Below are 14,221 nucleotides of genomic sequence, written 5' to 3'. Positions count from 1 at the left end.
GCACAACCCTAGAGTCTGGCAAGACTGGCCCGTACGGGCAGGGGGTACCTTTAAGTTTGCCCAGCCAGGTTTCTGATTTCAAAGCGTGCCTTAGTCATTTTATCTGCATGTTCTGTTCTTCTGGTGTGGGGCTAAATGTGTGAAGAGCTGTTGCACAAGCACCCCTTGAGCTCACCTGACCCTGTGTGTCTTAATAAAACCTGTTTCAGAAATTGAGAACACCTTTAAAGGTCCCTTTACTGAATGATGTTTTTGTGGGGAGAGGAGAGGCACACAGCAACACCAGAAATGGCTCAGTTGGTAGAGCCTGAGATTCCTAATCTCAGGGTAAGGGGCTTGAGCCCCACATGGGGCAAAAAATTCCTTCATTGCAGGGGTTGGACTAGATGGCCCTCGAGGTCCCCTTCTAACTCTACAATTCTATGAAAAGCACCTCTTCTAGAAATCATAGAACCATGGAATTTCAGAGTTGGAATGGTCCCTGACGATCACCTAGTCCAACCCCAGCAATGCAGGAATATGCAGCTGTCCCATACGGGGATCGAACCTGCAACCATGTAATTACAGTGGTACCTCGGGTTACATACGCTTCAGGTTACATACGCTTCAGGTTACAGATTCCGCTAACCCAGAAATAGTGCTTCAGGTTAAGAACTTTGCTTCAGGATGAGAACTGAAATCGTGCTCCGGCGGCACGGCAGCAGCGGGAGGCCCCATTAACTAAAGTGGTGCTTCAGGTTAAGAACAGTTTCAGGTTAAGAACGGACCTCCGGAACAAATTAAGTACTTAACCTGAGGTACCACTGTATCAGCACCATGCTTTAACCAGCTGAGCTATTCAGGTCTGAATCTTGTAGTAAAGTACACCAGGCCCTGCCTACCAATACTTTCTTCCTATCTCCGGTACTACCTAATAATTCTTGGGTGTGTTTCCAATCTTTTGTTTGCATATTGATCTAACCAAGTCAGTTACTGAAGTTGTCATCATTTGATCATCAGGCACACAAGGATAATTCCATTGACTGCTAAGGAGCCATACTGCTGCGTCTTCTTTCCCCATCAAAGCGACACCCTGGCCATTATACTATCTGTGCAGCTACTCTGATTCTGTTCCTGATAAGTTCAACTTAAAGCTAGGTTGTGGAGTTTATTATGCAATCGCTAATAACTTACTATCACAGCAATTTGTGGAAGCACCTCTTTGGGAGGTTGCCACATCGACTTGGTATGTTTATGTTTGTGGTAACATGATGTGTGCCAGGCTTTGGCTAAAAGGAAAACAAAAAGGAAAACAAAAGAAAAGAAAACAGGCTATGCTACTTTGGTGATTCACCATTACCATAAACCATTCCATGTTTAGTTCTCAGCTTTTGGGGAGACGGGCCTTGAATCTTTCAGCAATAGAGACCAAAAGTCCTTGTATCAGTTTTGTCAAGATTAAATAATTCCTGAAGCAGTGATGATGAACCAGAAAGTTTAGTAAAAATCATTTTATTTCCATTTTGTTTTCTGCAACTTTCTATTCAGATGGTGGTTATGGGTGTTACTCAACTAAGTCTTACATAGAGTAGACCCATTGAAATAAATGAGCATGGGTAAGTTAGGTCCATGGGTGTCAATAGGTCTACTCTGAATAAAACCTGGATGCATACCATCCCAGCTTTTATTCACAAATGAGGAGTAGAATTTTATTGTACTAAAATAAATGAAAGCTGGGAATTCTTGCCAACTACGCTGAATATCTGGGTGTTAATTTTTTCATATAGAAAAGCATCTCTTTATGTGTGTTTTAAGGTGATGCTACATTTATCTTTATATCAGCAACTTTTTTTTTTAGCAGAACCTATATTTTCAGTTGAGCAGTGGGCACCTGTTGACCTATTCCCATGTGAGTGGCCACATTGCCAAAGTGCTCTTTTAACCCAGTCCTCCCCACTGTGAATAGTGACAAAAAAGCCTTTCTTGCTCACACACATTAGTGTGCATTCATTACAGAACCTGATGCCTCTGTATTTTAGTGGGCAGCTGAGACTGTGCTTGTTTTCTGCTCAGAAGCATCTTTGGAATGGGTTGAATCCACCGGCCACTTATTCCCTGTACAGTAGCTCTCCAAAGGCGTACAAGGATTGAAAGCTGCAGAATTTGGCTAGTAGAAGTCCTCGTGAGTTAATGCCATGCTTCCGCAGCCTTCTTCAAAGATTATTTATGAGTGCGTTCCATAATTATATTGTTTGTTTGTTTTGTTTTGCACAGGATTTGGAGTACACCCTGAATTAAGAAAAATAGTATTGCTTCAAGCTTCTTGGTCATCCTCCCTTCTCTCCCAACATATGCGTTGCATTTTGCTGTAAGTACAGGCGGCCATGGCAGATGACGATGATACGCAGCCATCCATCCCAAAGAAGTGCGGTCCGTACATTTCCTCGGTGACCAGCCACAGCCTGAACTTGATGATCCGCGGGATAGTCCTGTTTTTAATTGGTGTCTTTCTTGCCCTAGTATTAAACTTACTACAAATTCAGAGAAACGTCACCTTGTTCCCACCAGATGTGATCACCAGCGTCTTCTCTTCGGCTTGGTGGGTACCACTTTGCTGTGGAACAGCATCAGGTATGTCGGACCAAATGCGGCGGGAGAGAAACCTTATTAGGGGAAACATCATGGGCTTGATTCAGTCCGCAGAAGCACCATTTGGCATTTCCTCCTCCTTTCCTCCAAGACACCTGTGGACGTGAACCAGGCAAGGGTTGTTAAGAGGAACATAAGGTCTAGGTGCACCTTTTGTATCTATGGACTTCCCTGTCTCCTCTGCTCAGCCATGGAGAATGAGGTGGACAGAGAGTCACGGGTGTGGGAGGTGCATCATGTAGCCCTGACTTTCTACATAGGAACCTAATGTGCTGAGAACTCATGCATGCACATTGGAGGATATGCAGATGCTGGATTCATGCAACCGTGCTACCCAGTTACAGCTCCCCCTCTTGCTGCTAGTAGGGTTTAGCTTGCTGGGATGTCTTAGATTCTGGCAGAGGAAAGAGTGCCAGGCATTCTCCATTCGTCATTGCTTCTCATGGGCCAATCTGGGCATGGCATCCCAGTGCCAGATTTACATGTAAGATAAACAAGCTATAGCTTAGGACCCCACTCTGAGCCCCCCAAAGAAATTTAAAGGGGGGAAACTGGATGTACGTTTCCAAAATATAAGATTAAAAACAAATAAAATAAAACCTACATACAGCAACAGTGTTTTGTGTTGTGTAGGCTCCTATGATGTAAGTAATGGGGCCCCGCCTGCTAGCCTGCTCCCTCAAATATCACTGGTTTGCTCATTTCTGTACATATAGGGTGCCTACATTCTGCATGGACTGGTTGCATGGCAACATGCGCAAATGGCTTTAGATACCATTAGGTCCATTAATTACCATATAGCATATATTCAACACAAAAAACAGCGACAATTTGTTGTTGACAAAGGGCAGCTGGACATATAAAGGGTCCTGTTACCTTCAGTAGCTGAAGGCCTCATCAAACCTAAATCCGGCCCTGCATGACTGGCCCTAGGCAGAGAGGGATGCCTAGCTAATCTGGACCAGGGCTGGTGGGAGAGGACGCCAACACTTTACTTCCGCTACAGTCCCAGTCCGGATTGCACCTCCCCTCCCCTGGCTGCAGTTTAGAAAAGAAAAAGCAGTCATAGGCAGACAGTTTGCATTCAGTGATCCAACTTCATTTTTTTATATAAAAAAAATCTGATTTCCATTTCCATTTGGTGGTCCAAATTTATTTATTTTGAAAATCTGATTTATAGTATAAATGTTCTTAAATTTTGCAAGGCAGTAATCGTCTTAAGTAAGTAGCATGGTCTGCTGAATTCTTTTGTAAGCCAGAAGCAAACCAGTGATATTTGAGGGAGCAGGCTAGCAGGCGGGGCCCATTACTTACATCATAAGAGCCTACACAACACAAAACACTGTTGCTGGTGGGGCCTGATGAGAGTTACAGCCCAAAACATCTGGAGAACCCCAGGTTGGGTAAGGCTGCTGTAGTACAATGGCATCTAGATTTCTGTGGCAGGGTAGGGTACATATCTTTCCAGTCTCGCTACCACTGATTCAGCCAATACTTTAATGAATTCAGTTGCTGCATAAGATCTTTTTATCAGCGGAAACCTCTTGGCAGTGGAGTCAGGGGGCAGCACTAGGGGAAGGTTCTATTGTATAATATGCCAATATTTTCCTGAGGTGCTGCTTGTCAGATTCTGATACAGGTCAATAAACCGATCTATTGTCTAGGAAACAGGTTTTTGTTGTTGCTGCTGAAGATAATCTTCAAGGCTACGTATCTTGCATTATCTAATTACTTTCCTTTTGTACCTTTTCATGGAATTAATACACCACAGATTTCACAGAGGATTCAGATTTGAAAGGAATTGTCTGTGTAAATTGTCTGAATGTGTTGGTTTTCTTTTCTCGGGGGTGTGTGTGTGTCTGTGCGCGCTTGGAATATTTTGGTCACAGTTAGAGACTCGTTTTATCTCTAAACTGCCTGCCTGTCATCTTTCCTTTTTATTTATTTATTTATTGCCCATCTGAAATCCTTGAGTATTTTACTGTACCATTTGCTTCATTTTTATTTTACACCTAGATTGGCAATTCTAGACACAAGCATTTGTTTGGCTTGATTGCCTTTTGCCATCCTTCTCCACCCTGGTCCCTCTGGAGGTTTAGAGTACAGCTCCCAGCAACCCGTACTGTTGTTGTTGTTGTTGTTGTTGTTGTTTGCTTTCATTAGCCACTTTTCCCACAAAGGTGACTCGAAGCAACTTGCAAAAATGGTATAAACTTTAAAACCGGATACAGTGGTACCTCGGGTCACAAACACTTCAGGTTACAAACGCTTTGGGTTACAAACTCCACTAACCCAGAAGTAGTTACCTCAGGTTACGAACTTTGCCCCAGGATAAGAACGGAAATCGCGCGCCGGCAGCAGTGGGAGGCCCCATTAGCGAAAGCGCACCTCAGGTTAAGAATGGTTTCAGGTTAAGAACGGACTTCCGGAATGAATTAAGTTCGTAACCCAAGGTACCACTGTATTAGAAAACCCAAACAGAATGAGAACCTAAAAACACATCCATATATAGGTATCAAACACCCCACCCCACTAAAAGAGGACACAGATAGCTGATACTCTCCAAATTAAGGGGCTAAAGCCTGGGTTCAAAGAGATGTTTTTGTCTGGTGCCTGAAAATACATAGCGGTGGTGCCAGGCATGCCTTCTGGGGGAGAGTGTTTCACAAGTAGGATGCCTTCAGTCAAAAGGCTTGCTTTCATGTTTCCACCCTCTGCACCTCTCTCAGTGGGTGCCTATGGAGAAGGGCCTAAGGTGATGAATACAGTCTGACTTGGTTCATGTGGGGACAGGTGGTCCTTGAGAGTGAGCTGCATGAGGCTTCATAGGTCAAAACCAGTACATGGGTTTCCCACATTTCCTGGGGCTAATGGAAGTTCTAGTCCAAAGCATCTGGAGGGCATTCAACAAGGCTGAAGGCAAGGGCAGTGGCAGATATTTTTTTGCTAGCGTGTTTTCATCTGCGGGAAGTTATAAAAAAATACGTCGTTTCGTAAAATTAGCTAGTAATGTAATGAATGGTTACCAGTATGATATCAGCCAATTTAGGGAGTGCCAGCGAATGGCAAATTTGGCAGAAGTCATAATTGTTCCTTTCGCCTTTTGTTGTTGTCATTTACAGCTGTGATTGGGTTATTGTACCCCTGCATGGATCGACACCTGGGAGAGCCACACAAATTTAAGAGGGAATGGTCCAGTGTGATGCGGTGTGTAGCAGTCTTTGTTGGTATAAATCATGCCAGCGCTGTATCCTTCTCTATGGTAATGAAGTTGGCAGCCGCATCCAAACTTTTTTCTAGGAGGTCAAGAGCTAAACAACAGCTGCCCCGCTCACTTCACCGGGATTGCACGCCTGGTGCACTCCCCGACGTGGCAGCGAATTTATTAGTTGCCCTTCCATTGTTAACTCAGGGTGATTTACAACAGTTTCAAGCTACATGTTTAAAATAACTTAATAAACACAATAAAAAATCCAGTGTGGCTGAAGAAAGCTTGGCCATAAAACAGCAGCGAGAAGCAATAAAGTATTAAGAAATAACATTCTGGTGACACAAGAGTTCACACTAATGACAGGGTGCATGTAAACTTTTAGCAAGGTGGCTATCCCAAGGAAGGCACTTTTGCAAGCCAACACGCACTCATGAGTAATTGCATACCTACTAAACAAGCATTTGAAACATCATGCCTTTGGCCTAGTCCTAAGAGTGCTGCGAATGGTCAGCTAGGGATTCTCCAGTTAGATATGATTTTCGGAAAGCTGTTCGGTGTTAGGAAAATCAGAGTTGTGTGATGCTTACCGGCAATCCCTTTGAGGCAAAACCCCAAAACAATTAGTCTGTGTTCCGCTGATCTTCCGAAACTGTTCCTTAACGACGCTCGCAGAAAGTGGATTTTGCCAACAACATCCAGTTGTCCCTCACTCTTGCTGCACTTTCAATTGGGCTGTGGTGGACGTTTGATCGATCTCGAAGTGGCTTCGGCCTGGGAATAGGAATTGCATTTCTTGCCACATTGGTGACTCAGCTTCTCGTCTACAATGGAGTTTATCAGTAAGTGTTTTCTCTTCAGTATGGCGATTGTAATGCTAGGATATTAGAAGAGGTATCAGGGGTTGGTGCCGATGAAATACTAAAAACTCTTCCGACTCCTTGCCCAGCGTGCATCAATCCCATCAGAATGGATGGTGTGCAAGATTGCACCAGAGGTGCGGGGATTTGCATGGGCCTGTCCTTTCGGCTTTGGGACTGTGTGCTTCTACACCTGCCTGCTCTGTTTAAAAAGAAGAAATAGAAGGGGAGAGGTGTTCAAGCAGCATGACCACAAGCAGGACCCCACACTTGGGTTCCCAACCTTGCAGCAGATGTCTGCCCTCTTCCCAGCTTACAAGGTCAAGGGAAAGGCTTAGGGGTGTTTTGGCAGCTGCATTGCCAATGACCTATGAGCAGCTTAGCCAAAGCACCTAGGGCCAAAACAACAACCCTATTGCTACCTTTCCAATCTCAAACTTGGAACTAGGGAAGGAAGCCTGGCGTTACATGGAGGTGCAGCATGGGGTCAGGGGCCTGGCTGCAAGATTTTGCTTGACTTCCAGTGCCCAATTCTGACTTTCTGGGCTGGACTTAAGGTGCCGTGCTGAGTCCAATGGAAGATCTGCCATCAGCTCTGCTGGGCAAGGGCTGGTGTCCCAGCCACTGCAGCACAGTGCTGCTTATGAGTCTTTTTGCAAAGCTTCAATGCACAGTGAGCAGGCTGTGCCTCGTTTTTCAGAAACGGGACTGTGTCGGATGCATTAGTACAAGCTGTTACTTGTACCAGTGCAGTCTTGAGCCCAGGCGACAGCGTCAGAGTGTCGGAGGTTTCCTGTTTCTTTGTGCATTCTTTCATGCCTAACCATGACTCTTTATCTCTCCCTAGATACACATCTCCGGACTTCCTTTATGTGCGTTCCTGGTTACCCTGTATATTTTTTGCTGGTGGAATAACTATGGGGAACATTGGCAGGCAGCTGGCAATGGTAAGTTAGTCTGTCAGTGCTGGGATTATTTGCAGCATACTTGTGAATAATTTTGTCTACCTTTAGATGTGTGAGCCATCCTTTGCAGGCCACATCCAGATAACTGTGCTGCTGTTCAGGAAGCTCAACAAACAGCAGTACTTGTGCTTTCCAACCCTGCCATGTTCTCCACTTAACTACACTCACTATTCAGTTCACAGTGCCTTGTAGGAAAAACCCCAGGATGTAACTGATGTTGTCTGTGCATGAGCAGAACTCCCACTTGCATAATGGGACTTCATCTTCTCAGCTACCCCTGTAAACTTACTCCACAACATGCCCTCTAAACCTGCTCTGGATGGCTGGGAGACCTAGAGAAGTTTGGTAGGGGGTGGGAAAGCTGCAGAGCACATGACAGCATCATGAAGTCCTGCTGTGTGAGTGGAAGTCCGTTCAACACAACGTTGGATTCAACCTGCAGATTGTAGGAATAAGGTGGAAAGCTGGGCTCCCAGAAAAATTACCATGCTGAGCTCCACTCATTTGCATCTCTTGTTCTCAATTTTTACAGTGTATCCTTTATTGTGTGTGTGTGTGTGTGTGTCATTCTTGGAGACACTTACCACTTAATTTATGTGTTTTTATTTTGTAGTATGAATGCAAGGTTATTGCAGAAAAGTCTCATCAGGACTGAAAAAGAGCAAAGCATACCTTTCTCAAGGAGGATGAATGACAGACCTGGAAGAACTGGCACCAAGGAGTACTTTATAGTGTTTTCAAAACAGTCGTCGCCCTCTCTTGTGTCTTCTTCTGCTCTCACTCGCTGTCCCCCTTGGCCTGTTCCACCTGCAAAAGACACTTTTTACTGCAATCTGTGATTGCTACATCTGTAATTCACTTGAAAAATCCCAGCATCTTGGTATCTGATCAGTGTGAAATTCTGCTGGAATGCAACATGCTGGACAAGTTGTTGGTTTTTAGATAGGAGCCTTTACTTTATAAAGTAAGCTAGTCTTGCCATATACCATCCTCTTATTTGCATTATGTTCCTGTGCCAAACCAAACTCTCTCTCTCTCTCTCTCTCTCTCTCTCTCTGTTGCATTCCTTTTTTTACCTTTCCCTGGACAACTTGGGGGATTAAATGTTATTAGAGTGTTTCTATTTTATTATTCATGCCAGAGTGATGTAAAGGTGGCCTGAAAAGGCACTGAGGACAGTAAATCACAAATATAATTCAAGGCTGTGACTTCACTTGTCCCTACCCCACCCCACCCACAAAATCAACAGGTTAGTTGTGTGTCAGGTACAGTTATACACAACCAACTTGTTCCGTGTCATGGGTTGATTGTATATTGGATGTAAAACCAACCCGGACCATTCTGTATACGTACAGGTGTGGCTTCTGCCGCAGTCATGACGTCTGTGCCTGCCATGTTCCTTTGTAAATAGGTGCATTCTGTTGTAGGACTCTTCATGCAACACCAGCAGTAACACTGCTGCGAGTGCAGACATGGCTCAGATGGAGTGATGCTACTGAGACCACCTGAAAATAAGTCATCTGTGGATGATAGATCTGCTGTGGAAATAGGAAAACCCGAACTTCTTTAAATTCAGTGAGATCAGCCTCTGTTTACTTGTTGGAAGTTTCACTCTTGCACTATATGCATAAGCGTGGATTCTCACATGCATTCTGATGATAGAAGACGCAATCTGCTGTGAACTTCTCCTATGCGTGCCCCATTGAAAAGAATGGATGAGTGGATAGTTGTCGTATGCTACAGCAAATGTGAAAGGATCCCAGTAGTTCAGGGATTGGGAGCCCCTTACCCTTCAGGTGTTGTTGGACTCCGGCTTCCATCAGCCCTAGCTAGCGTAGACAGTGGTCAGGGATGATGGAATTATTACCCTGCATTAGATTGTGCTTGGTTAAACAGACTTGAAGAAGGCCAGAGTATGATGCGACCTTGACACACTCTTCTTAGAGGTGTCCATTGAGGTTGGGGGTGTGGCAGAAGGGAGAAATGCCTTACTTGTAATGAAGCCCTAAAGTTGTTGATTCTTAGTAAAAAGAATAAGTTGAATCTGTTCTAAACTTGACCAGTTTCATTCCTTCTATTGTCGTTCATTTAGCTTTAGAGACCTGCTTATATTCTTTTAAAGAACATTTTCTTTTTAAAAGAAATATTCTGTAAAAGGTTTTTTTTTTTAGAAAATGTGTTACAGTGACTCGAAAGGGCTTGGTCCAAAGAACCGATGTGTTTAGACAAAATGTTTTATTTTTCTTTAATAATGTATATTGTTGTGTTCATTAAAAAAAAAAAATGTGGAACAGACAAACCAAGCAGCGTTTTTAAGGCTTGCATGCTAATATATGAAGAATATGCAATGAAAGCTTGGGACAAAAAGATGTCGGAAGGAAAATGTGCAATCAATAAGACTTAAAGAAAAGAAAAAGCAAATAATATGCAAAATAGCAGTAGCTGAGACTTCCCACTTGGTGTTGTAGCTTCCCACTGCAGCACTGAAATGTTTCCAGTGTTGTCCTATGGACTTAACGTTACGGAGAAAGCACTTACGCCTTAGTGTATCTCCTTATATGCCCTTCCCCACACTGAAATGCAAACACTTTGTGTATATTTATATGATTTAATTTTGAAGCATTTTCTTGAATGGTAGAAATGTCACTTGGGATTGTGGAGATACTTTAAAATTAAGTCAACAGAGAGCTTAGTATTCCAGCATAGCTTGCAAGTGCATCTGTGGTCCTGCTGATTAATATTTATGGGTCAACCCAACTGTTTAAAGTGTTCGTTAAAGTTGTGGCATGAGTATATTTTGAAGGCTTAAATCTGGCAATTTGGCCCTTGGAAAACAATAGAGTGACTAAATTAGGCAACAGATGTGTGGAGCTTTTTATGTGAACTGTACAATAGATCTCTTACTTAGAAGTTTCTAGTCATTTGCTTGTATTCTCCAGGGCCTTCCCATAGACAGGTGAGCTTGGAGCATATCAGCAGAGAGCTAGTAGTTATCAAGGAGATCACCTTCTGTTACACATGTATAGTCTAGGGCAACTCTTGTTGGGAGTAGATGGTCTTGGGAGTATAGCAGGTCTCTCATTTCCCACAGTTGTTGCTTTTAAATCTAGTTGACACGAAATGTGAAAAGAATTATGAAGGCACGAAGAGCAATTGTGTGGTACCTCAGTTCACAATATGGCATGCAATAGCTAAAAAAGATGGCTGTTCATGGCTATGTTAATTGAATGTTATGAATACCACTGTATTCTGTAACAGACTCTGCAAACTTTGGAGGACTTAACAGATTTGCCACTTACAAATCTTGCTTGCTTTTGTGTCATGTATTCTTTGCACCCAGCTGTAACGAGGGGATAAAAAACAGTTTTCATCCACCTTGCTGAAGTTCACATGTGGTGTTAAATCTTACATACATCTTCATATATTTATCTCATCCTTTGTATATTAACATGAACATGGAGAATAAAACCTTTTGTATATCGTAACTACTCACCAGGCATCCTTGTATACCAGGCCTTGCACTGTTTGTCAGTCAGTGATAGATAACACATGGTCAGTTTGAAAATGCCACTTGGAATAAGTTCAGTGACTCTTCCATGTCTTTAAGCCAATGATGCAAAGTCACCCCAAAGTCATTCTTGTGGACTACTGCTTTTCTGTTGATGAGTTGCTTTTCATTTAACAAAACATGCGTTGATTTTTATGTACCTACTAGCCAGTACTAGAATTTTGGGAGGAGAGGTTTGTAATGGGAATGCCTTAATTACAGTGGTGGGAAGAAGCAGCTACTGTATAATGTGTAATTATAATATTAGACTGTCTTCAAAATGTTCTGTAGAGGATGACTAAGATATATTTTAGATACAACTTTATAAGCACTATAAACTCTTCACTAGTTGTGAATTGTAAAGGTTGATGATGTTTACTTCAAATTGCTGTTAAAAGCAAAACATGTATTAAATATAATTACAGCCTCGTTGAACCGGTTTCTTTTTCATTTTTTAAGAAGCAATAATTGATAATTATCCTGTTTCAAAGATCAAATTAGAATGCTGGCTGTTGGAGCGCCTTAATGGTTATGGCACACCTGTGGAAATGCTACAAGGAAACAAGCCCGTTAATACACATAAATCAGAAATTGCCATGAGTCAAGATGATTGCAGCACGATTGGCCCCTTTAAGATCCAAACCCTTCCAACTATGGTGAGGGCAGTGGAGGTGAGTGAAGAAACAAAACTAACTAAAAAAAAAGGTACATTGGAAAGGGAAGAATGAAGAGTATCGGGACAATTTCATCTAATAAAATTACTTTCCTCTTCCAAATCCTGACAAACAGAGTCGTAATTAGTTTGTTATGAGATAATTTAATTTCCAGTTATTTTGTTTATTGTAGCGTTGAAGGGCTTCAAATAAGTTATATATGGAATAGCAACACAGTCCTTTCAGATGGGTCAGTGTCGCCACTCCCATGTTGCAGTTCAAATGTGAGGGTGGAGCCTGAGGAGGCAGGCTGGCTCATGAAGTCATGGCTGAGGCAACCTTGAATCGACAGCAATTCTAGTTTGGTGTACCTGTATACAACTCCCATCTTCCCTGACCATTAGCTGTGCTGGTTGAGGCTGATGGGAGCTGGAGTTCCAGCAACATCTGTAGGGCTACAAGTTAGCAGCCCCTGAACTAGAGGCTTATGGGGCCACAGGTCCCACTTTCAGCCATTATGCTATACCAGTGTTGTCTTTCTTCAGCAACTATCCATGAAGTTCTTCGTGTAGTTTAAAACAGCTTTATTGGAAATATGCTGAGACATCACATTTAGTATGGCAACCACTGCAATTGTTTTCGTTTTTTAAAGGTTCTGAGCAATTACTGTGCTAGCAAAGTAGCTAGATAAAAGGATTTGGGTCAGGTTGAATTGTACAAACTTAACATTTTTGTCCTCTTAAACCTGGAGGAAGTCTGTTCTCTCTGTGGTTTGTACTCAACATTTTTTTATGTAGTGGTACCAAGTTGTTAGCAACATATGTGACTGCAGATCCGTCTAGTAAGTATGGGACTGCAGAGCGTGGCATCTGTTGTCCTATGACATTTCCCTATGGGTGGATGCTTGCACAATTTCTCACTAGAAGTGAACTCTCCCTGAGCACTGGCTTTTTTCAAAGCAGGCAAGTTGGATGTGATTTCAGTCAACAGGCAAAGATTTTTGACTCTTCTCACAAGCCCTGCTTCAATCTAGCATTTTCACATAAGGTGGTTTGGATGAAGACTGTAGCTTATATATAGTTTTTTAAAGCTCACATCTCTACCACTGCCTCTCCTACGTGAAAAACCTTGGGCGACATGTGCTACACTAAAAGAATATTCCTAACCTTACCTGTGAAAATGTCCTTAGCCTTTTGACTCCCTTGAAGTACCATAGCTAGAAAGGGGACTATGGTAGAATGGTGTCATGGGAATAGGTCCATTTAAGAATCCAAAAGAATTAAATAGATAGTGAATGGCATATTGCCATCTTTAAAATGTATTCTTCTCGGCAGTATATCCTGGTGACAGGGATACCTAATGCTGCCATAAAGTCAGTGTATTCTCAGGGGTAGTAGCTGTTCATGGTAAAAAGTTTTCCTCATGAAACTTCTGCAGAGTCTGAGACAGTGTGCAATAAATTATGGCGAAGGAAGACAAAACCCTCTTGGGATACAAGGAACGGGCAAGTATCATTGGGCAAAGAAATATTTCTTTTGTGTTACTTAGAGGCACATTCTGTGGTGTTTCTCACGCTGCTATAGGGGGGGGGGGGAAATCCTAAGGACAGTTTCCTTTAAGGCTATACTTCTACAAATGTCTGAAACGGAAGAGAAGATGAACAGAGCAAGTACATCAATAAGCACAAAGTGAGTTGGCCGGTCAGCTAATTGACTCTGGTGCCTTTTTACCCAAAGGCACAGAGAGGAAGAAATTAAAACATTCCAACGCAGCATAAAATAAGAAAGATGCTAATTACAGGTCATAGCTTGTTGTTCACATTCTGGAACTATAAAGGTGTGTAGACCAAATTGCACAAGTTGGGCAATTCCATAATTCATCTTAATTTTTTTATCCTCATTAAAAGTCAGAGGCTGAGGTTAGAGGCAGACCCTTTCCTGCTTTAGCATTGCTCATTTCTTTTTCTCCTTGATTGGAAAAGCAGGTTGATTGAGATGGGGTGCTGTGTAGATAAATTATGTGTGAAAGAATTAAGCATCCCTCTCTCTTGCTGATCCTCTCCCCCAGTGTGCCAAAATCTACCCCCCAATTTCTGAAAAGTTTTATTCCTCTGGGGAGGGGGGGAAATGCCCATTTTTTCTGCCTCAAATACCTGGGCATTTCAGAAATTCTTTAGAATTTAAGTCAATGTGAGATATTGAGTTTACCATACCTTATAGTTATGAGTGTGTGTTTCTTTCTTATAAGTGTTCCTCCAGCATCCTGCCATTTCCTTGGCTGCCAACGCTTCCTGGTCTGAAAAAGAGTCATGGGAGGTGTTGCCTTATAACAGGGGTCAGCAAACTTTTTCAGCAGAGGGC

General features: G+C 42.7%; 1 protein-coding gene and 1 long non-coding RNA gene across 2 annotated transcripts in view; one reads left to right on the top strand and one right to left on the bottom strand.

The window, feature by feature from the left end:
• Positions 1–1,475: 1,475 nt before the first annotated feature.
• LOC114604324 (uncharacterized) overlaps positions 1,476–14,221 on the bottom strand; it is a 64,874-nt gene continuing 52,128 nt past the window's right edge. Inside the window, exons 2-3 of the long non-coding RNA XR_013394456.1 lie at positions 6,427–14,156; positions 1,476–2,723 (exon numbers count right to left, since the gene is read on the bottom strand). This is a non-coding gene — a long non-coding RNA (uncharacterized LOC114604324). The remainder of the gene's footprint in view (positions 2,724–6,426; positions 14,157–14,221) is intronic.
• INSIG2 (insulin induced gene 2) lies at positions 2,364–11,643 on the top strand. Its single transcript, XM_028744330.2, has 5 exons — positions 2,364–2,610; positions 5,751–5,875; positions 6,512–6,678; positions 7,544–7,643; positions 8,275–11,643. The coding sequence occupies exons 1-5, from the start codon at positions 2,364–2,366 to the stop codon at positions 8,314–8,316; spliced, it is 681 nt and encodes a 226-aa protein (XP_028600163.1). The 3' UTR covers positions 8,317–11,643.

The sequence above is a fragment of the Podarcis muralis genome, chromosome 1 (assembly GCF_964188315.1).
Source record: "Podarcis muralis chromosome 1, rPodMur119.hap1.1, whole genome shotgun sequence".
Classification (NCBI taxonomy): Eukaryota; Metazoa; Chordata; class Lepidosauria; order Squamata; family Lacertidae; genus Podarcis; species Podarcis muralis.
The sequence above is the reverse complement of the archived record's forward strand: the minus strand, read 5'-3'. Positions and strand labels throughout refer to the sequence as shown.

Bases quoted from the DNA above. Each gene is read 5' to 3' on its own strand.
- INSIG2 (XM_028744330.2), top strand. From the start codon at position 2,364: ATGGCAGATGACGATGATACGCAGCCATCCATCCCAAAGAAGTGCGGT. The intron at 5,876-6,511 runs GTATCCTTCTCT...CGACGCTCGCAG, and splicing joins GTATAAATCATGCCAGCGCT to AAAGTGGATTTTGCCAACAA. The intron at 7,644-8,274 runs GTAAGTTAGTCT...TTTATTTTGTAG, and splicing joins TTGGCAGGCAGCTGGCAATG to TATGAATGCAAGGTTATTGC.